The sequence below is a fragment of the Rhinatrema bivittatum genome, chromosome 5, assembly GCF_901001135.1.
Source record: "Rhinatrema bivittatum chromosome 5, aRhiBiv1.1, whole genome shotgun sequence".
NCBI classification, from domain to species: Eukaryota; Metazoa; Chordata; class Amphibia; order Gymnophiona; family Rhinatrematidae; genus Rhinatrema; species Rhinatrema bivittatum.
The window spans coordinates 270,691,634-270,714,207 of NC_042619.1; the positions used below are offsets into that span (position 1 = coordinate 270,691,634).

At 45.1% G+C, this 22,574-nt stretch overlaps 1 protein-coding gene across 3 annotated transcripts in view; it reads left to right on the top strand.

Moving 5' to 3' along the window:
* Window positions 1-22,574, top strand: part of LOC115092750 (disintegrin and metalloproteinase domain-containing protein 9-like) — a 384,934-nt gene that overhangs the window by 129,520 nt on the left and 232,840 nt on the right. For all 3 annotated transcript variants that reach the window (XM_029604043.1, XM_029604042.1, XM_029604044.1), the window contains exons 14-15: window positions 7,587-7,670; window positions 8,203-8,398. In XM_029604043.1, coding sequence (XP_029459903.1) covers window positions 7,587-7,670; window positions 8,203-8,398 — 280 coding nt within the window. The remainder of the gene's footprint in view (window positions 1-7,586; window positions 7,671-8,202; window positions 8,399-22,574) is intronic.

Below are 22,574 nucleotides of genomic sequence, written 5' to 3' on the forward strand. Positions count from 1 at the left end.
GCGATAGCAGATGCCGAAACATTGCCAATGTTGGGAGTTGTGCAGCGTGTATGAAGTGGAAGGCAGTACTGACAGAAAAAAGAAAAGAGTTAAACTGTTTTTTGGGATCTGAACAGCATGTGAAACGCGGCGGACAGCATTCATCACAAAGGGAAAACAGCAGAGTAAAAAACAGAGCGGATGAAAGATTGAAAGATTGGAACACCGCGGTGTCGGATAAAACTCAAGATAAGTGGTTATAAGTGATTTGGAAATTTGAGCACTTTTTACAAGGGTTTTTAAAGTTGGTGACACACTATGCATGATTGAAGCAATATTAAAAAAACAAAAAAATATTGGGAAAGAGTAAATGAGGTGATCTTAAGTGCCATATACACGGTACTGGTTGCAGCCCTTTGTGGGCAAGAGCCAGACGACTGTAAGTGCACATTATTTTCTGATACGATTTCCCTAAGAATACATTATTTAAATGAACTGAGTGTAAAGATTAGGTTCCTCATAATGTTGGTTAATGTAACATAATAGTTATCCATCTGAATGGCTTACCTGGCTAAATTTAGCCCTTATTTGGCTAAATTCTAGCCAGGTAACTAGTTATAATTTAGCTAGATAAGAAGGGGGACTTCTGTGGGCAGGTAAGAGGCATTATCCCAGGACAAGCAGGATGGTTGTCCTCACATATGGGTGACATCATCGATGGAGCCCTATCACAGAAAACTATCAAAGTTTCTAGAAATTATTGACTGGCACACTGAGCCCTCTGAGCATGCCCAGCATGCCATGATCCCTGTAGCCACAGGTGTCTCCCTTCAGTCTCTTTTTTCCGCGTTGCTGTTAGCCTCGCATTTCAGGAGCTCTGTGAGTTTCTCACAAACTTTTCCTCACGGAAAAAAATTAATATTTCTGTCAAAAAATACCCTACATGGGTCTCCCTTCGACATCCCGTTCTGTGAGTACCATTTTTTGGTCATTTTTCGTCAGTCCCTGTTACCTCACCTCGGTATCCGCAGGCCACCGACCATTACCCGGCCTTATTTTTTACTATGGCTGCAAGATTTAAGAAATGTCCAAGTTGCCCCCGAACGATGTTGATAACAGACCCACACGACATCTGTGTACTTTGCCTGGGATCAGGCCACGATGCCCGTGCATGTTCCACCTGCGCTTGGACTACTCCGAAGGGCAGGCGTGCCCGGCTGGACAAGATGGAGGAACTTTTAAAAAAAACCACTCCATCGATGTCTTCGCAGTCGTTACCGAAGAAAATTCCTTCCTCCACTGAAAAACATCGAGGAAAAAAAAAGTCCGGTGACTGTCCGTCTCCGTCCCCATCCGGATCTTCGATAGCATCATCCTCGATATCTTCTAAAGAGCATGGAGAGAAGCGACACCATCGTCATCAACCATCAGGAGAATCTGTTACCGCATTGTTGGCCATCGAGCCGATGGCGAAGCAGGTCCGGGAACAAGAGCCGTTATGCCCCTCTGTACCTGAGACACCGAGGCACTCTCCACCAGGATCGGTGTCAGAGTCTGTGACACCACATTCAAATGTGCTAGGGCCGCTAACGCCAGTCTTGCCTTCTCCTGTAACAGCAGACCCAGTCCCAGTCTCCATGGAAGAAGTAACTTCCATGATTCAACAGGCAGTCATCAAGGTTTTTCAAAAATTGCAACCTCCACCAACGCCAGTCCTGCCATCAGCACCGACACCGGAGCCGTTAGTACTGGCACCTCTGCTCAGCAGACTCTGTCTTAATTGGTGCCTTCCCACAGCATGCACCGTCGATGGATCCTCCGATGACTCTAGCTATACCCATTCCAGGTTCATCGGAAGAAGAAGATGAAGGGAACTCCGATCCCTTGCCAGGTCCATTGGGTTTACAAAAACCCCACAGGCCTTCAATGCCGCTTCCTGGTCCGTCGATGCCCTCTCAGCCTGGTCCATCGGGCGATGCCGGCCGTAGATTCCCATCAGTGCTGTCGATGCCATTTCATTCGCCATCAAATGCCTTTTTTACCTCCATTGATGCCAAAGCATATTCCTGGAAAACCATCCAAAACTGCATCAATGCCAAAGCATTCTTCTCCACAGCACACTCTAGATCCATTGGGGTCCTATTTCCACCCCACCACATTCCTTGGGAGACATGGATACAGACGACCTTATCTGAACCTTCTCCACCAGAAGAAAGAAGGAAGTCACCACCAGAGGACCTTTCTTTTGCAAATTTCATCAAGGAGATGGCGGATACCATTCCTTTTGAGCTGGTCACAGAAGAGGACACCAGACATAAAACGCTGGAGGTCCTTCAGTTTGTAGATGTACCCAAGGAAGTCATGGCTATACCAATCCATGAAGTGCTCCTAGATCTCCAGCACCGCCTTTGGGAGCATCCCTGTTCCGTACCACCTGTTAACAGAAGGACAGATGCAACATACCTGGTCCAACACACACCAGGTTTTCAGAAACCACAACTGCCATACCAGTCAGTTGTGGTGGAATCAGAAGAGAAAAGAGCAAGGAAACAAAAGCCTCATTCATCTGCCCCTCCAGGAAAAGAGCAAACGTTTCTGGATGGGTTAGGAAGAAAAGTCTTCTAAGGGTCCATGCTCATATCCCGTATTGCGGCATATCAATTATATATGATGCAATATCAAAGAAATTTGTGGAAACAAGTACAGGACATAGCTGATAAGCTTAATAGCAGCAAGTACCACTCATCGCCCTTATACAAAAGGTCTGGAGTCAGGCAAGCATGAAGTATGATCAGCATATGACTCTTTTGAAACATCTGCCCGTATGTCAGCTGCTGGGATCAGCGCACGAAGATGGGCTTGGCTAAAGGCTTCAGATTTAAGGTCAGAAGTCCAGGAAAGACTAGCAGATCTCCCATGCACTGGAGACAATCTTTTCGGAGAGTAGATTCAAGATAATGTCTCCCAATTGAAAGATCACCATGAGACACTCCGCCAGCTTTCCAAGTTGCCATCTGACCAGCCATCCTCGGCGCGAAAGCCTGCAAGAAGGGATACCAGAAGACCCTTCTATCGGCCTCGAAGGTACTATCCATCTGCATCCAGTTCACGTTCTTTCCGACCACCTCAAAGAGGACATCCACGTCAGCCAAAACTGACAAAACTTCAACAACCCCTGCAAACAGGATCAGCATCCGATTTTTGAAAAATTTCCAGAGAGCAGAAGCTTCTCCATCAGTCCCAGACCCAACTTGCCTGTGGTAGGTCGGCTCCATTACTTCATACACCACTGGAGCCTCATTACCACAGATCAATGGGTGTTAGCCATCCTGAACCGGGGATACCATCTCAAATTCACCACGATACCCCTGGATTCCCCACCCATTCCACTGTGGACGGCCAACTTTGTAACATTTCAACTTCGGCTAGAAATCTCCACCCTACTGATTACCAGGGCTGTCAAACCCGTTGCCCGGTCTCAACAAGGCAGAGGGCTCTACTCTCGCTATTTCCTAATTCCAAAGAAAACAGGAGGTCTCCGCCCCATACTAGACCTCCGCAATCTCAACAAATTTCTTCAAAAAGAAAAGTTCCGGATGATCTCCCTTGGGACCATCTTTCCCTTACTACAAGGAAATTGGCTCTGTTCTCTGGATCTTCAAGATACCCATGCTCACATACCCATTTCCCCACATCATTGAAAATATCTAAGATTCGAGGTGGGACAACAAAATTTCCAATACCGAGTTCTACCATTCGGACTGGCTTCAGCACCTCGGGTATTCACCAAATGCCTGGCAGTGGTTGCTGCACATCTAAGAAAAAACAGCATTCAAGTTTTTCCCTACCTAGATGATTGGCTCATCAGGAGCCCATCCAGGCAAGGAACTCTCGCTGCCTTGAAAAGCACCATAAGCCTGTTGCATTCCCTGGGATTACTGATCAACTATCAAAAATCACATATGGACCCGTCTCAGCTCCTCACTTTCATCGGAGCAGACCTTGACACCGTAGTCGCAAAAGCTTTTCTTCCAAGTGACCGTGCGAACAATCTAGCGAATCTGGCAAACTCTCTGGCCAGCTGCAAGTTCGCCTCTGCCCATCAATTTCTTACACTACTGGGCCACATGGCGTCTACAGTCCACTTGACCTCTATGGAAAGGTTAGCCATGGGAAGGACTCAATGGACTTTGAAATCTCAGTGGATCCAAGCTGTTCAGCCACTATCGTCCCTAATATCGGTCACCCACCAGTTACATCTCTTGCTTCACTGGTGGACAAACCTGCCTGCCTTACAGACTGGTCTACCGTTCCAGCAACTGGCTCCTCAAGTAACCTTGACCACGGATGCATCCAACTTGGGATAGGGAGCTCACATCAACAACCTTCAGACACAAGGTACGTGGACTCCGCTCGAAAAAAAGTGTCAACTTTTTAAAACTTCGAGTGATACGATATTCCATTTATGCCTTCAAAGACTGCCTCTCACACAAATCTGTGCTGATACAAATGGACAACACAGTAGCAATGTGGTACATAAAAAACAGGGAGGCACAGGTTCCTATCTGCTGTGTCAAGAAACAGTGCAGATTTGGGCCTGGGCCCTGGTACACTTGAATGCATCTCAGGGCCACTTATCTAGCAGGCATACAAAATGTCCTGGCGAACAGTCTCAGTTGATGTTTCCATCCCCATGAATGGTCTCTGGATCCCTGTGTAGCGAGTACAATCTTTCAATGCTGGGGTCAACCAACCATCGATCTCTTTGTGTCCAAGCTAAACCACAAAGTAGAAAGGTTCTGCTCCCTCCACAGCCATCGACAGACGTTCAACAGGGACGCCTTTGCTCAACCCTGGAACAAAGGCCTTCTATATGCGTATCCTCTAATTCCGCTAATAGCCAAAACTCTCATGAAGCTACAACAGGACAGAGGGTCATTTATCCTCCTAGCCCCATACTGGCCCCGACAAGTATGGTTTCCCATACTTCTCGACCTATAGATCAGAGACCCAATTCTCCTGGGCACAGCGCCCACACTCATAACTCAGAACCAAGACATGTTACACCATCCCAATCTATAAACCCTTGCCCTAACAGCTTGGATGTTGAAAGCTTGATCCTACAACCACTCAGTCTTTCAACTCAAGTCTCTCAAGTTCTCGTAGCTTCACGAAAGCCTTCCACACGTAAATCTTACCATTCCAAGTGGACTAGATTTACCAAGTGGTGTACTCAAAAATGTATTGACCATTTCTCCTGTCCCACTCCATCTCTATTAGATTATCTATGGCACCTTTCAGATTCTGGTCTCCAGACTTTTTCTGTGCGTGTACACTTGAATGCCATTGTGGCTTACCACAAAGGAATATGGGATGCCCCAATAACAGCACAACCCCTAGTGAGTCGGTTTATGAGGGGTTTACTTCAACTTAAGCCTCCCATTCGACCACCGGTTACAGAATGGGACCTGAACGTAGTGCTTGCAAGGCTCATGCAGTCCCTGTTTGAGCCTTTGCATTCCTGTGATGTAAAATTTCCTACATGGAAAGTCCTTTTCCTAATAGCCATTACATCTGCTAGAAGGGTCAGTGAGTTACAAGCTCTTGTTACATTCTCACCCTACACAAGGTTCCTGCATGACGGAGTGGTCCTCCGCACTCACCCCAAATTTCTTCCTAAGATGGTAACGGATTTTCACCTTAACCAATCCATAGTCTTGCCCACTTTCTTCCCAAGGCCCTACTCTCACCAGGGCGAGAGGGTTTTGCACACCTTGGACTGTAAACGTGCACTTACATTTTATCTCGACCGCACTGCAGTCCATAGGAGGTCCACCCAACTCTTCGTTTCTTTTGACAAAAACAAGCCAGGAGTTGCAGTGGGCAAACAAACTCTCTCCAACTGGCTAGCAGATTGTATCGAATTCTGCTATGAGACTGCAGGCCTTCCTCTCCAAGGGCGAGTAAAAGCGCACTTAGTAAGGGCTATGTCAACATCCATAGCACACTACCGTTCAGTATCTATTGTTGACATCTGCAAAGCTGCGACTTGGTATTCTCTGCATACATTTGCAGCTCATTACGGCTTGGATATGAAAGGAAAGCAAGACTCTGCCTTTGGAAATCTATCTTGAAAAACCTATTTGCAGTGTAATACCCAACTCCTTCCACAACTGCCTGCTGTGATTCAGGCTGCCTCATCTTATTCAATGGCACCCCAGTTGTTGTGCCTGATGCACTTGTTGGGTGCCATTGACCTGTTAAATCTTGAGTCAGCCTGTAGCTTGCTAATCACCCATATGTGAGGACTACCATCCTGCTTGTCCTGGGATAAAGCAGAGTTGCTTACCTGTAACAGGTGTTATCCCAGGACAGCAGGATGTAGTCCTCATAAAACCCACCCGCCACCTCGCGGATTGGGGCCGCATACGTTTCTTATTTTATTTTATTTTCCGCTCACACTTTTTGCTACAAACGAGACTGAAGGGAGACCCCTGTGGCTGCAGGGATCATGGCATGCTGGGCATGCTCAGAGGGCTCAGTGTGCCAGTCAAAAGTTTCTAGAAACTTTGACAGAGTTTTTCCGTGATAGGGCTCCATCGATGATGTCACCCATATGTGAGGACTACATCCTGCTGTCCTGGGATAACACCTGTCACAGGTAAGCAACTCTGCTTTCCCAGAAGGAGCAGAGTTAACCATATAAGTTAAGCAGATAACTCTGATATTCAGAATTAGCTACTTAACTTATGTGACTAATTCTGGTTGGACCATAGGGCTGTCCTAAAGTTAGCCGGTTAGACATAACTGGCTAATTTTAAGATAGCCAGGTATATTCAGCAGCGCAATTGCGTCATTGAATATGCCCTGCTAGTTAGCTGGATATGCTTATCCGGCTAACCAGCCAAGCTGCGCAGTGGTTTAAAATGGATCCCGTAATGTCTAACCCATCATCTCTAGTGCTGTAATTGATGCTACCTGGTTTTCAGTCAGTGGAGATAGAGAAAAACTGATCACTCTCCTCATTACAGTAACCTCTGTATAGTAGAATACTACTATCAAGTCCACCTGTCAGCCGTGATGTGGTGGAGGAGATGCGTAAGAACCTCTTTTTAAATTATTGTATGACAGCAAAGAGCAAGTGTCTGACAGGTTCTACTGTGCACCTTTAATGTGGAAAAGAATAAGAAATTGTTAGCAGGTCACTGCCCCTTGCTTTCCCTTCTGTAGGATAGACAAGCTTGCCTCCTTATAACATCTTCTTAGGTCAAAAGGTATAACCTGCAACTGAAGTGGAGTGGATGAGTAGCCTAGAGGTTAGAAAAGCATGCTGCAAAGCAAGGAAGGCAGCTGCTGCTGCTTTGTGGCCTTTGGCAAGTCACTTTATATTCCCTTGCTTCAGGTATAAACTTAGTTTATAAGCCCTTTGGGGTCAGGGAAAATACCTACAGTACCTGAATGTAATCTGCTTTGAATTGGCTAACCAGCCACAAAAGGCAAACTATAAATACATAAAAAATGGTTCAGAGATTTTAATTTCTATGTAAGGAAGGATCTATTATATAGTCATTGGGTTTCATAAGAAAATGCATTCCCTTTTTCTTTAGGACTGTCCCTGCTGTAATAGTGCAACTTGTACTTTCAAAAAAGGGGCAGCTTGTGCTACTGGAGACTGCTGTTTGCACTGTCAGGTAATTGCACAGTATATGTATGTACTTTAAGGAGCAAATCCTAACAGAAACTTGACAGGATTTTGTAGCAAAGGTTTACCAGAAACAGATGGGAAAAGGATTGTAATTCACCTTGTGCTTGAATTTGGAAAAATCTAAAATCCACATGCATATAATTGTTTCTTTTTTAGTTAAAAATACTAAAATAAGTCAATATGATAGGGGTTGTTTTTTCTTTTATTACCTTTATTTTTTCAGTAATAGGAATGCAGGCATCCCAAAAGTTTGGAGAGTGTGTAAAGTCCAATCAGAAGAAAGGAAGAAGCAAACTTGTCTGTCTTTCATTCTCCATGCCAAATGATCCCTAGCTAGTTGTGGTGTCCAGAAATCCTCAGTTTATTAGTCCTATGACCTATATGTATAAGGGGAGCATCAGCTATTGACCAGACTGGTACTTTGCACAAAAATCCCTGGAGTGCTGGTAGAAGGTCATTGTTTGTACTTGCTTTACTGCTCAGTTCCAAGTAATCTGATTTCTGTCTCCTTGCACTAGTTCGCTCCACAGGGAACAGTCTGCAGAAACATAATGAGAGAATGTGACCTGCCCGAATACTGCAATGGAACGTCGACAACATGCCCATCTGACTTCTATATCCAGAATGGGTACCCCTGCTCGTTAGAGGAACATTACTGTTACAATGGATTTTGTCTTACCCACAACACTCAGTGCCAAAATTTGTTGGGTCCAGGTAACCGTGAGTCCTGTTTTTTTGAAGTGGATTACTATGTCTGGTGTAATGCACTAGAATGCACAAGAGCAGTGTGAAGGTGGCATACTCTAGTAGTAACCGTACAAGGTATAAACACTGGGTGAATAGAACTAATTCCTCTATAGATACAATATCATTTAATTCAAAAAGAGGATAGCATACATCTTTTAATCATTTATTAATACAAAACTTTATTAACAAAAATGTGTCCAATTTAAAACAACACACATCCATACATACACACTCACACCTTAAAAATGTACATTTCAAGGAAGGTACACGTAAAAGCCCACTTATTACCCGTATTTACTTAATTCAAAAATTATTATTCCCTGTGGGAAAATCCCACTTACAATCTATCTTCACACTTTATATTTTTATACAATATTCATCTACGACGGGCTGACTTCTCCCATGTGTCCTCCCTTCTTGCCGCTTGTTCTTAAATTTATGTCTGGCTTGTCTCGCGAGACAAGCCAGACATAAATTTAAGAACAAGCGTCAAGAAGGGAGGACACATGGGAGAAGTCAGCCCGTCGTAGATGAATATTGTATAAAAATATAAAGTGTGAAGATAGATTGTAAGTGGGATTTTCCCACAGGGAATAATAATTTTTGAATTAAGTAAATACGGGTAATAAGTGGGCTTTTACGTGTACCTTCCTTGAAATGTACATTTTTAAGGTGTGAGTGTGTATGTATGGATGTGTGTTGTTTTAAATTGGACACATTTTTGTTAATAAAGTTTTGTATTAATAAATGATTAAAAGATGTATGCTATCCTCTTTTTGAATTAAATGATACTCTAGTAGTAAACCATTCTGCTGTGAGGCAGGAGGAGTCCTAGGATTCATTGTGAGTTTAAATCCTGTTCCCTTGCTAATATTGAAGGAAACCTAAGCTGGACCCCACCGACCTTTCCAACTACCGCCCCATCTCAAACCTTCCATTTATCTCAAAACTACTCGAAAAAACAATCAACAAACAGCTCACAGAATATCTTGAGGACAATCAACTCCTTGCCCCATCACAGTATGGTTTCTGGAAATTCCATAGCACAGAGACCCTCCTCCTTTCCCTCTCTGACCAACTTATTAAAAGCATTGACAAAGGGCAATCCTATATCCTGGCCTTTCTAGACATCTCAGCAGCATTTGATACCATCAGCCATAATATCCTTCTACAACATTTAACTGAAATTGGAATCACTGGTGTCGCCCTTGACTGGTTTAAGTCCTATCTCACCAATCGAAACTTTAAAATCAAACTAGGTAACCACGAGTCCAAAGTTGTTCCCCTTGATAAGGAGTTCCTCAAGGCTCCTCCCTGTCCTCCACCCTCTTTAACATTTACATCCTTCCCCTCTGTCACCTCCTATCCAGCCTCAAGCTTCCCCACTATATATATGCTGATGACGTGCAGATACTTATTCCCATATCTGATATGCTCCCAAATGCCATGAACATCTGGTCTTCCACACTCCTATCAATCAACAAACTCCTAACCACTATCCACCTTGCCCTGAACACTGCGAAAACCGAAATCATGCTTATCTCACCCCAAAGTCATCCCAACACTATCCCCCTGCCTCTCCCCCATTCAATCCCATTCACCCAACAGGTACGAGACCTTAGGGTCATCCTGGATAATCACATCAACCTTAAGAAATTCATAAGCAACACACTGAAAGACTGTTTCTTTTTTTTTTTTTTTTTTTTAAATCTTTTTATTGAATTTCAAAACACCAACATTTGCATGTACATGTCCATAAATAAGCAAGTGAAGAAATAAACAAACATAGGTTAGCCTTAACCCTATAAATTCCAATCTGTAAATGCATTGGCTAACCATCAGTATACCATAACCATGAACATAATACCACAACATATACCTTATTAGTAAAAGGTTTGAAACCAACCGGTGATTGGTTTTGTCTGTTCAACACAGGGTCAAAAACAAGTACATAATATGGGTGATTCGTGCCATCTTGGTGTTTATACCTCCCTCCTATCCCCCCTCCCTTCCCAAGACTGTTTCTTTAAACTACACACACTAAAAAAAAACAAACTGAAACCCTTACTCCACCCCCCAGACTTTCGTTCAGTACTTCAAACGACTATATTCTCCAAACTTGATTACTGTAACTCACTCCTCCTAGGTTTACCTAAAAATTCTATCCATCCTTTACAAATACTACAAAACACAGCCACCCGAATCCTCACCAACACGCACAGAAACGAACACATAACGCCCGTATTAAAGGAACTGCACTGGCTCCCAATTGCATCCCGCATTCAATACAAGACTCCAGGGAGGAAGCCTCAGAACCAATGTCAGGAAGTATTTCTTCACGGAGAGGGTGGTGGATGCCTGGAATGCCCTTCCGGAGGAAGTGGTGAAGACCAAAACTGTGAAGGATTTCAAAGGGGCGTGGGATAAACACTGTGGATCCATAAAGTCTAGAGGATGTGAATGAAGAGAAGAGGCAAGGGGTGGCTTGCTTGCGGGAATGACGGCTACTACCTGGAGATTAATATCCTTATTCAATAAACATACACACAGTTAATGCGACTCCAATATTGCTCTATGCTTCAACGGCAAGAGGAAATGTGGAAAAAAAAGATTTGCATCAACAAAAAAGCAGGGGAGTAGCTTGCTTGTTACGGCAGTTACTACCCCAAATCAAATAAGCCTGATACTTCACTTTCAATGCACATCCAGCATAGCTCTCTCCTTCAACGGCAGGGAAAATGAAGAAAAGATGATTTATATTCAGCATCAACCAACAAGAAATGAATTACATAGTCTGGGTAAACAGATAAGCATAGGAGTAGCTGGCTTGTTACGGCGCTTACTACCCCCGAATCAATTAAGCCTGATACTTCACTTGCAATGCACATCCAACATAGCTCTCTGCTTCAACGGCAGAGAGAATGAAGAAAATATGATTTATATCAGCATCAACCAACAAGGAATGAATTACATAGTCTGGGTAAACAAATAAGCATGGGTGTAGCTTACTTGTTACGGTGGCTACTACCCCGAATCAATTAAGCATGATACTTGACTTGGAATAAGTATCCAGCGCAGCTCACTGCTTCAGCAACAGAGGGAATTAAGAAAAGAGGATTTTTATTCAGACAACCAACAATGGCTGAATTGCACATGCAGGGTAAACAAACGGGAGTAGCTTGCTTATTACAGCGGTTACTACCCCAAACCAATTAGCTAGATACTTCACTTAGATGCAGCTCCAGCACTGCTGTCTGCATCGATGGTGGGGGTGGAAGGGAATTGGAACCATAAAGTTACCAATAAAGGCCCTGACCTCAGCGGTCAGAGTAACAGATTATGAAAACAAATAGGTGTGAAAGCTTGCTGGGCAGATTGGATGGGCCGTTTGGTCTTCTTCTGCCGTCACTTCTATAAGACCCTCTCTCTCATTCACAAAGCACTGTACAATCCTGAGATGAACTGGCATAAAGATTCCCTTAGCTTCCGCCAAGCTACCAAAGCCACTAGACAACAATACCTCACCACCATTCAGACCCCCTCACCCAAAATCACCAGCCTAGCCTCCACTAGAGCACGTGCGCTGTCGGTAGCCAGTCCTGCCCTTTGGAACACAATGCCAGTAGAGCTACGCCAGGAGGACTGCCAAAAAACATTCAAACAAAAACTAAAGACTTGGCTGTTCACAAAAGCCTACACCTAACCCCAATTAGCATGCACTTCCGCCCAGTCACACCATCCGTCCCCCAATAGCTCTCTTCCCGATCAATTCAGACCTCCACAGCCTACTCAACCGAACCCTCCATATCCTTTTCTTATTTTTGCTATGGATACGCTTTCTTTCCTTCGGATATACTATCAGCAATTCATACCACACTTAGCTTTAGCATTCCACTTTTGTCGCATATGCAACCTTTGTACTGTCCGTTATGTATATGATTTCACAGTTCAATGCATTTATTCCCTATACATAGTTCTTCTGTATATAGTTCTCCTCCCTCCCCCAGTTGCCGTTTATAGTTGCCATTTATGATGTCCATTCTACCCATGCCTATTCTATGTAAAACGCCCTACATGCGTAAGTTTTTGTTATGCTGTGAACCGATGTGACATCTTGGATGAATGTCGGTATATAAAAACCAATAAATAAATAAATAAATAAATAAAATAACTAAGATTGTGGGATTATAACTGAATGCCTCCAAGTAAAAATCACCCTTAGACAGAATAATGCCAGAGCACCATGGAGCCCTCAGTTGGCCTGGGATAACAGGCCACTCAGTCAGTGAGTAGAGCTACTGGCCTTGAGACTGAAGCATGTTCAGAATGGGGATGTCTCTTGCTCCCATCTTTTGTTTAAATAATGTATAGATGACCTGATTCTGGCTCAGTCAAGTTCCCTTATCTCCTTATTCCTCTGTTTCTTCCCTCCTGCATCTATTTGAAGGCTTGAATGCAGTCAAGTGCTACCAGGCTAATCACCCCAGAGATGATCACATATGTGTTTCCAATACACTGTACTGTAAAGCATGTTGGGATCCTGTTTGTTTGAATGAAAAAAGTTTTAAGTACAATTATTATTATCCCAGGACAAGCAGGATGCTAGTCCTCACATATGGGTGACATCAGTAATGGAGCCCTATGTACGGAAAACTTCTGTAAAAGTTTCTATGAAACTTTTGACTGGCACCAGAGTGCCTACTGAGCATGCCCAGCATGCTATGATATTCCCTGCCACAGGGGTCTCCCTTTAGTCTTCTTTTTTCCGCGAAGCAGTTAGCCTCGCGGTTATTAGGAGTCCTGTGGGATTCTCCACACCTTTTCCTCACGGAAAACTTTCAAAAAACTTCAACCGCAAAGGGTCTCCCTTAGTATAGTCATCGCGGTGAGTTTTTACCGTTCTCGCGGTTCCGTTCCGTTTTTTGGTTAAAAAACATTTTTACCTGAGTCTTAGGCCGTCGACGGCTGTCCGGCCACAGAATGACTACAGGTTTTAAAAAATGCCCAAAATGCGCGAGAAACATGTCTATCACAGACCCTCACCAGGACTGTGTCCTTTGCCTTGGTGAAGGGCATGATGTAAAAAATTGTCCCTTATGCGCTACGATGACCTCGAAAGGTCGACGTCTACGACTGGACAAAATGGAGCAGCTATTCAAGATACAGCTGGTTACTGCTCCGTCTACTTCCACACAATCGTCTCCGGCTGGGTCGATTAGGAAAGTAGTATTGAAAAAACGTCACTCAGGTGAGTCGGGAGATGCTCCATTTTCCTCCCCCTCACCATTGTCCAAGGCGTCAACATCGGGCAGTGAGAAAGCCTGCGAAAAAGACAAACATCGCCATCGGCATCGTAGGCCGCATACGGCATCACCTACCCCGATAGCCGGTGAGCCATCGACAGATGACGGGGCACCAGCTAAGAAACCCCGTCTCCAAGGTAAGGCTTCCGAGCCATCGACAAGGCGATCCTCGCCGATTCCGGCGGAAGGAACCGTACCTCCTCAGGGCTCTGAGGTTATACTGATGTCGCCACCACCGCCTCCCCCCATGGGTGCTCTGTTCACACCATCCATGCGGGCGGAACTTGACGTTTACATACGCCAAGCGGTTAAGGATGCCTTTGTGGAAGCGATGCCACGACCTACTACTCCTCTCCTGCCATCGACACCGGCCTTAATACCATCGCCGATTCCATCGCCAGTACACGCGATGCCGAGGAAATCACCACAATCAACGATGCCGTCGGTTCCAGGACCGGTACCATCCAGGCCGCAACCAGCGATACCTTTGAGGCCGATGCCCCAGATTCCATTGATGCCAATGCGGCCATCGACCCCAATGGCACAGTCGGTACCACCTCATGATACGTCCATTTTTCAACCTTTGATGGACAAATTGGACTCACTTATACATGCTTTTTCCTCTTCACCTCAACATCCAGGTTCTGATCTCCATCAGGAACCGTTACCAGGCCCCTCAGGTGTCATACCACCCATCAGGCCACAAACACCACTCTCTGACACCCCTTTTAAGCCTTCTAGGCCTACAGAACATCCTCTGGACTCTAGTGACTCAGAATTTTCATCTGGGGAAGATATCCTCTCTGAGCCCTCACCACCAGAGGATAGAAGAAAATCACCACCGGAGGATCTTTCCTTCTCGAATTTTATAAAGGAAATGTCTGAAACAATCCCCTTCTCCCTCCTTTCAGAGATAGACAGCAGACAAAAAACTTTGGAAGTTCTCCAATTCGTAGATCCTCCTAAGGAAATTCTTGCCATTCCAGTCCATGAGGTCTTACAAGAATTGATGTACAGAATGTGGGAGCACCCTGGGTCTGTGGCGGCGGTCAATAAGCGTGCTGATGCCACTTATCTGGTACAGCCCATCCCAGGGTTTCAAAAAACACAATTACCGCATCAGTCAGTGGTGGTCGAGTCGGCCCAAAAGAAGGCCAAGAGGTTAAAACAGCATGCCTCCACACCTCCTGGTAAGGATAACCGGTTCCTGGACAATCTAGGAAGAAAAATATTCCAAGCTGCCATGCTGGTATCTAGAATAAATTCTTACCAGCTCTTTATGAATCAGTACCAGCGAGACCTGTGGAAACAGGTAGAAACACTGTCACACCAGCTACCTGACCAGCTTCAGGACGGATTGCTAAGACTCGTGCACAAAGGCCTGGAGGCGGGTAAACACGAGGTTAGAGCAACATATGATTCCTTTGAAACAGCCTCCCGATTGTCAGCGTCAGGAATCACAGCCAGAAGATGGGCCTGGTTGAAATCATCGGAGCTGAGACCAGAGGTACAAGAGCGCTTGGCAGACTTGCCCTGCCTTGGAGAAAACCTCTTTGGGGATAAAGTTAAAGAGGCGGTGGCGACGATTAAGGATCACACTGAGACCCTTAAACAACTATCTCAGCTGCCGCAAGAGGTACACCAACCTTCTAGGAGGCTTCCAAGAAGGGAACCAAGAAAACCATATTACCGCCCTCGGCGGTATTATCCCCCAACAGCCAGACCCAGACAGCAAAGGCCTACTCAAAGGTCACAACCTCGCCAGAGACCTGCTAGGCCTCAACAGCCTCCGCCTGCGGCGTCCACGTCTGGATTTTGAAATCCAACCGGAGAGCATGAGTCATTCCAAAAATCCTTGCCCACAATTACCTGTCGGAGGCCGGATTTCTCATTACCATCAAATTTGGAACTCCATCACGACAGATCAATGGGTACTCTCAATTATATCTCAAGGGTACCACTTGGATTTCCTCACTGTACCAAACGGCAATCCTCCTATTCCATCTTGGACAGTGTCTCATCACTACACAATTCTACAAGCAGAATTATCCACCCTACTGACTGCCAGGGCCATAGAAAAAGTTCCCAGGCCTCAGTGGGGCAGAGGATTCTACTCCCGATATTTCCTCATTCCAAAGAAAACCGGGGGCCTACGTCCAATCCTGGATCTCAGAAATCTCAACAAATTTCTAAAGAAAGAAAAATTCAGGATGGTGTCATTAGGCACCATGCTACCTCTTCTTCAAAAAGGAGATTGGCTCTGCTCTCTGGATCTTCAAGACGCTTACGCTCACATTCCCATTTTTCCTCCTCATCGACAGTACCTGCGATTTCTGGTGGAAGGTCAGCACTTCCAATACCGAGTACTGCCTTTCGGCCTAGCCTCAGCACCTCGAGTGTTCACAAAGTGTCTTGCAGTAGCGGTGGCACATCTTCACAAGCAAAGAGTACATGTGTTTCCCTACTTGGACGATTGGCTAATCAGAAGTCAAACACAAAACGGTGCTCTCACTTCTCTCCATCTCACAATACAGTTGCTTCACTCCTTGGGGTTTCTCATCAACTACGAGAAATCCCATCTCACACCATCTCACCAGTTACAGTTCATAGGTGCAGATCTCAACACTATCACAGCAAAAGCTTTTCTTCCAAGAGACCGTGCTCAGGCGCTCGTCCTCTTAGCACAATCAGTTCGCAATCAGTCTCGAGTTACAGCTCATCAGTGCCTCACCCTACTCGGACACATGGCCTCAACAGTTCATGTAACTCCCATGGCCAGGCTGACCATGCGACTAACGCAATGGACACTCAAATCTCAATGGATTCAAGCCATTCAGCCATTGTCCACTCCCATTCATATCACACCAGATCTAAGATCATCTCTTCTCTGGTGGACATCCGTAATCAACTTGCTCAAAGGCCTGCCTTTTCAGCAACCAGTTCCACAAGTGACTTTAACAACAGATGCGTCCACCTTAGGGTGGGGTGCGCACATTGCTCACTTAAAGACGCAAGGCACGTGGACAAAACAAGAAGCCTCCTTTCAAATAAACTTCCTGGAGCTTCGAGCTATACGCTATGCTCTACATGCGTTCAAGGACTGCCTTTCACACAAAACTGTTCTGATCCAAACGGACAACACAGTAGCCATGTGGTACATCAACAAGCAGGGAGGCACAGGATCGTACCTCCTTTGTCAGGAAGCAGCTCAGATTTGGGACTGGGCCCTGGCACACTCAATTCTTCTACGGGCCACCTACCTAGCAGGCATCCACAACACAGTAGCGGATCGCCTCAGTCGTCACTTCCAACCACACGAGTGGTTTCTGAACCCATCGCTAGCAACCAAGATATTTCAACGCTGGGGCCAACCAACAATAGATCTCTTTGCATCCCACCTGAACTACAAAGTGAACAATTACTGCTCCCTCCTCTGGCGGTCCAACAGCCTACCAAGGGACGCCTTTGCTCGCCATTGGAATTCAGGCCTGTTATACGCGTATCCTCCGATACCACTCATAACCAAAACACTAGTGAAGCTACAACAGGACAAGGGGACAATGATACTCATAGCCCCATATTGGCCTCGACAAGTATGGTTTCCCACACTGCTAGATCTCTCAGTCAGGGATCCAATTCGCCTGGGAGTAGCTCCCAATCTGATAACTCAGGAACAGGGTCAGTTGCGCCATCCCAACCTTCAATCCCTGTCCCTGACAGCATGGATGTTGAAAGCTTGATTTTACAACCTCTCAACCTACCAGCCACTATATCTCAAGTACTTATAGCTTCACGTAAACCTTCCACTAGAAAGAATTATTCCTACAAATGGAAAAGGTTTACATTGTGGTGCACTAACAAAGATTTAGATCCTTTCACTTGCCCCACTACCTCACTACTAGATTACCTTTACCATCTCTCAGACTCTGGTCTTAAGACATCATCGGTAAGAGTGCACTTAAGTGCAATCTCAGCTTACCATAATAAACTGGGTGATGCACCCATTTCTACACAGCCTCTCGTGAGTAGATTCATGAGAGGCCTAACTCTCATTAAACCTCCAGTTCATTCCCCAAGCATACAATGGGATCTGAACGTAGTATTAACTAGACTTATGCGTTCTCCATTTGAACCCATAAATAACTGTGACCTTAAATACCTTACTTGGAAAACGGTATTCCTCATAGCCATTACATCAGCTAGAAGGGTCAGTGAATTACAAGCATTAGTCACATACGAACCTTTTACAAAGTTCCTACATGACAGGGTAGTCCTCCGGACACATCCAAAGTTCCTTCCTAAGGTTGTCACGGAATTTCACTTGAACCAATCCATAGTTTTACCAACATTCTTTCCTAGGCCTCATTCCCATCAAGGTGAAAGAGCCTTACACACTTTGGACTGTAAGCGTGCGTTATCTTTCTATTTAAACCGCACAACAGCCCAAAGAAAATCCAGTCAGCTGTTTGTATCCTATGATCCAAACAAACCAGGTAAAGCAGTGAGTAAGCATACTCTGTCAAACTGGCTTGCAGATTGCATACAATTTTGTTATGAAAAAGCAGACCTTACTCTTCAAGGGCGAGTAAAAGCACATTCAGTCAGAGCAATGTCAACCTCAGTAGCACACCTTCGCTCTGTACCTATTCTGGACATTTGTAAAGCAGCAACATGGAGTTCTCTTCACACCTTTGCAGCTCACTACTGTTTAGATAAAGAAGGAAGACAAGATTCAGCCTATGGACAATCTGTCTTAAAGAACTTGTTTCCAGTGTGATCCCAACTCCTTCTACATCCAACCTGCTGTGATTTCGGCTGATTCATTTCGACAACAATACTTCACTGTTGCTCGCATCAAAATGACTCAGCCTCTAGCTTGCTAATCACCCATATGTGAGGACTAGCATCCTGCTTGTCCTGGGATAAAGCAAAATTGCTTACCTTGTAATAGGTGTTATCCCAGGACAGCAGGATGTAGTCCTCACGAAACCCACCCGCCACCCCGCGGAGTTGGTTCCGATACGTTTTATTATTTTATTTTTGGCTAACGCTATTGCTACAAACCAAGACTAAAGGGAGACCCCTGTGGCAGGGAATATCATATCATGCTGGGCATGCTCAGTAGGCACTCTGGTGCCAGTCAAAAGTTTCATAGAAACGTTTACAGAAGTTTTCCGTACATAGGGCTCCATTACTGATGTCACCCATATGTGAGGACTACATCCTGCTGTCCTGGGATAACACCTATTACAAGGTAAGCAATTTTGCTTTATTTCAGTGGCTTTCAACAATTTGATGAGCAATTTAAACAATATATATATATATATATATTTTTTTTTTTTTTAAGTATTTTTTGTAAGCATTCCACATACAAACCCCTGATAAACAGACCACTTAAACAAGGTCATCAGCTCATAATATACAGAATTAGACAAACATGAACATTATCCAGATGAATCCCTAGCGTCACCCACCAACTATCCATTTACAGTAGTATATTTTTTTACCTAGTAATACAATAATATATCCCTTCTGTTACCAGAAGCCCCACCCCAAGTGAGAAGGGAAAGTAGTAAATTCCACATATTTCTTTGCAAGAGAGGTTCACATAGATTAACTAACAGGAGAATAATGTAAATCACAGCATAGTTCCTAACATAAAAAGCAGACACCTGGGAAAGAGAGACCCCCTTAAAGCATGATCAGGTGAAGAAAACCCCAGTGGGCTCTAGAGCTTAAGTGGGATTCAAGCTCTGCCATTGCCAATAGCATTAACATGATTCCTCAAATCTATGCATTTTATCCTTCTTCAATCAGTCAGGTTTTCCATATAATAAATCCACTTCAGCCTGAGAAGTACACTATCGAAGGTGGGTGCTTTAACATTTTTCCACACCTTCACTTTTGCTTCTCTCACAGCGTGAACTACAGCCCGAATAAAGAGTCTTTGCTGCGTCGAAGCATTATCAATTGGGAAATTTAAAAGAGTAATCCTAGGGGACAGTGTTAAGGTATTTTCAATCATTCTTTCAACCAACCCTCCACCTGAGACCAAAGCGGTTATAAAACTGGACAGGACCACCATGTACGCATGTAAGAAATCTCCTGTCATACCACATTCCCCCAACACTTGTTGCTGGCATTAGGAAACATCTTATTCAGCCTAGTCGGAGTTGTATACCACCTAAATAAAACTTTATAACTGTTTTCCAACAGAGAAGAAGAGATGGAACTACAGCAGGTCTGCAAAAAACAAAAGTCCCAGTCTTCCTCAATGAATACTAATGCCAAGTCTCATTCACAAGCAAGCATATATCTTGCTTTTTGTCCACTAACTCTGTTTAACACATTTAATTTCGATATCACCCCTTTCATTGTTAGGGCTTTATCACAGATGCCTTCAAACAGCGATTTTCCCTTGCATAAAACCTCCTATACTTTCTTAGTGAACAGGAAATGTCTCGATTGCAAGTAGGCAAAATAGTCCAGGTGTGATAAATGAATCCTATCTTTAAGCACCTGAAAGGGTGTTATGGTCTGCCCCGCCACACTTGACCTATTGTAATCAACCCTTTTTCTGCCCATTCTCGAAAAGGCTTGTTCTCTCTCCTGCAGGGAAAGCTTCACATTGCCCTATTGCTATTGAGAAAGTATACTGCCGTTTGCCCAAAAAGGGGGGGGGGGGGGGGGTGCCAAGTTCTCCAGATCAGCAAGGTGCATATCTCAGCAAAATTATACAAGATTTTACCTAGCATCCAAAAACTATCCCCAATGTTTCTATCAGCCAGCATACCTTCTTCTATTACCACCCATTGTTTAGGTCGACCCAATTGTGGAATTCAACAACAGCTTTCAGCTGAGGTGCTACATAATATTTGGTGATATTAGGGACTCCCAGACCCCCACTTGATTTAGGTTGAAATAATACTGATCTTGAGATTTGTGGTGGCCTTCTTTTCCATATAAAGGAAAAGATCTTCCTTTGAAGTGCTTTAAGATATCCCGCTGGCACCCTACATGGCAGCGTTTGAAAGAAGTAACCTACTTGTTATGTTCAGTGTGTCTTGAACTAAAGTGGGCCCCTGGGTTGAGGCAGTGTAGGCTCCATCCACAGGGAGGAGTCCTGTGGCCACTTGCCTCAACAGGCAAGGTCTCAGCAGTAATGAGAACAAGACAGAGTTTACTTTATTATACTGCAATAAATGATCCAAGGAGAGCTGATCATGAAGTAGTCCAGAGGAGAAGATCCAAACGTTGGTCAGCCATGGAAGAGTCCGCAGTGTAGAGATGAACGGTGTCTATCTTATCTAGGCTTGGCTTGTGCAGGTGGCTCCGGTAGTGGTCCGCAGAGCGGGATAGGCTGGAGGTGATGGTATACAGCCCAAGACTGGATGGTCCTGGTAGTGGCCCGCAAGCGGGGTATGCCAAGGATCCATGCCACAAAGGTAGAGGAGTGTAGGTAATCACACCGAGAGCAGTGGAAGATGTAGGCCAGGCTCTGGAGAAATCCCGGAACTGGCATAGCAGATAGGTTCAAGGTGACAACAGGAACTTCTCTGGAACGAGAGTAGAGAGAAGAGAATGGCTCTCCGAGGAGTGGATAGCCTTGAGTGCAGAAGGCCCCCGAGGAGCGGGTAGCCAGGTCACTCAGCTGGAACAGCGGAACGAAGTCCCAGGAGGTTGGAATAGCAGGATGGGAATCATTGCTAACTCGTATTGGAAGAAGTCAGCTGGGTTTAAATACGGTAAGCGTGTGACATCATGCGGTGGGGACGCCCCCGAGCTTCCCGCCATGATGCATTCAAAAAGGGGGCAGGCACACGCGCCTTAGGTAACCCCAGATGTAAGATGGCTGCTGGGAGTGCCCACGCCGTCCTGGGCACGCCATGAGGGTCGGAATGTGGAAGCGGAGGCCGCCATACTCCCGAGATTCGGATCAGATTTGAAAAAGGAGGTGAGCAGCAAAGGTCGCAGCCGCCTGCGACCAATGGGCGCAACAGTACCCCCCTTCTTAGGGCCCCTCCCAGGGGGTTTCGGCTTCCTAGGATGAGCATGATGGAAGCACTGTAGCATCTCTTTGTCCAATATGTTGACAGCAGGCTCTCAACTGTTTTCCTCCTGTCCGTGTCCCTCCCAAGAGATGAGGTACTCCTAATGTTTTCCTCTCTTCCGTACATCTAGTTTGTCATCTACTTTGTTCACGATGTAATCGTCCACATCCAGAGGCTGAGGATCTGGATTCTTTTGAGAGAACTTAGAGAGGATCAGCGGTTTCAGGAGGGAGACGTGGAAGGCATTGTGTATCTAGGACAGTGAAAGGTCCGACATATCGTGGTGCAAAACAAACCGAAGGCAACTTGAGACGAAGATATATTAGTGCTAAGCCATACTTTATCTCCTGGTTTAAACTGAGGAGCCAGTTGATGATGAGCATCATAGAATCTCTTTGCTCGTTGTCCAGCTTTGTGAAGAAGCTCCTTGGTCTGCATCCAGAGTTGATGGATTTTGTCTGCAGTAGCTTGAGCGGCAGGTGAAGTACCAGTTAAGGGAATAGGTAGAGGTGGAAGTGGTTGACGACCATACACAACCTGAAATGGAGTAGATCCGGTGGCGGACGCAGGATGCGAATTCAAGGCAAATTCAGCCCACAGCAACAATTCTGCCCAATCATTCTGTCTTAAATTGACGTAGGCACATATGAACTGTTTAAGGGTTCTGTTCATTCTTTCCATCTGGCCATTAGATTGAGGGTGATATGCAGAAGTCAAGTCCAGAGAAATGTCAAACTTCCGACACAGAGCTCTCCAGAACTTGGCAATGAATTGGACTTCTCTGTCAGG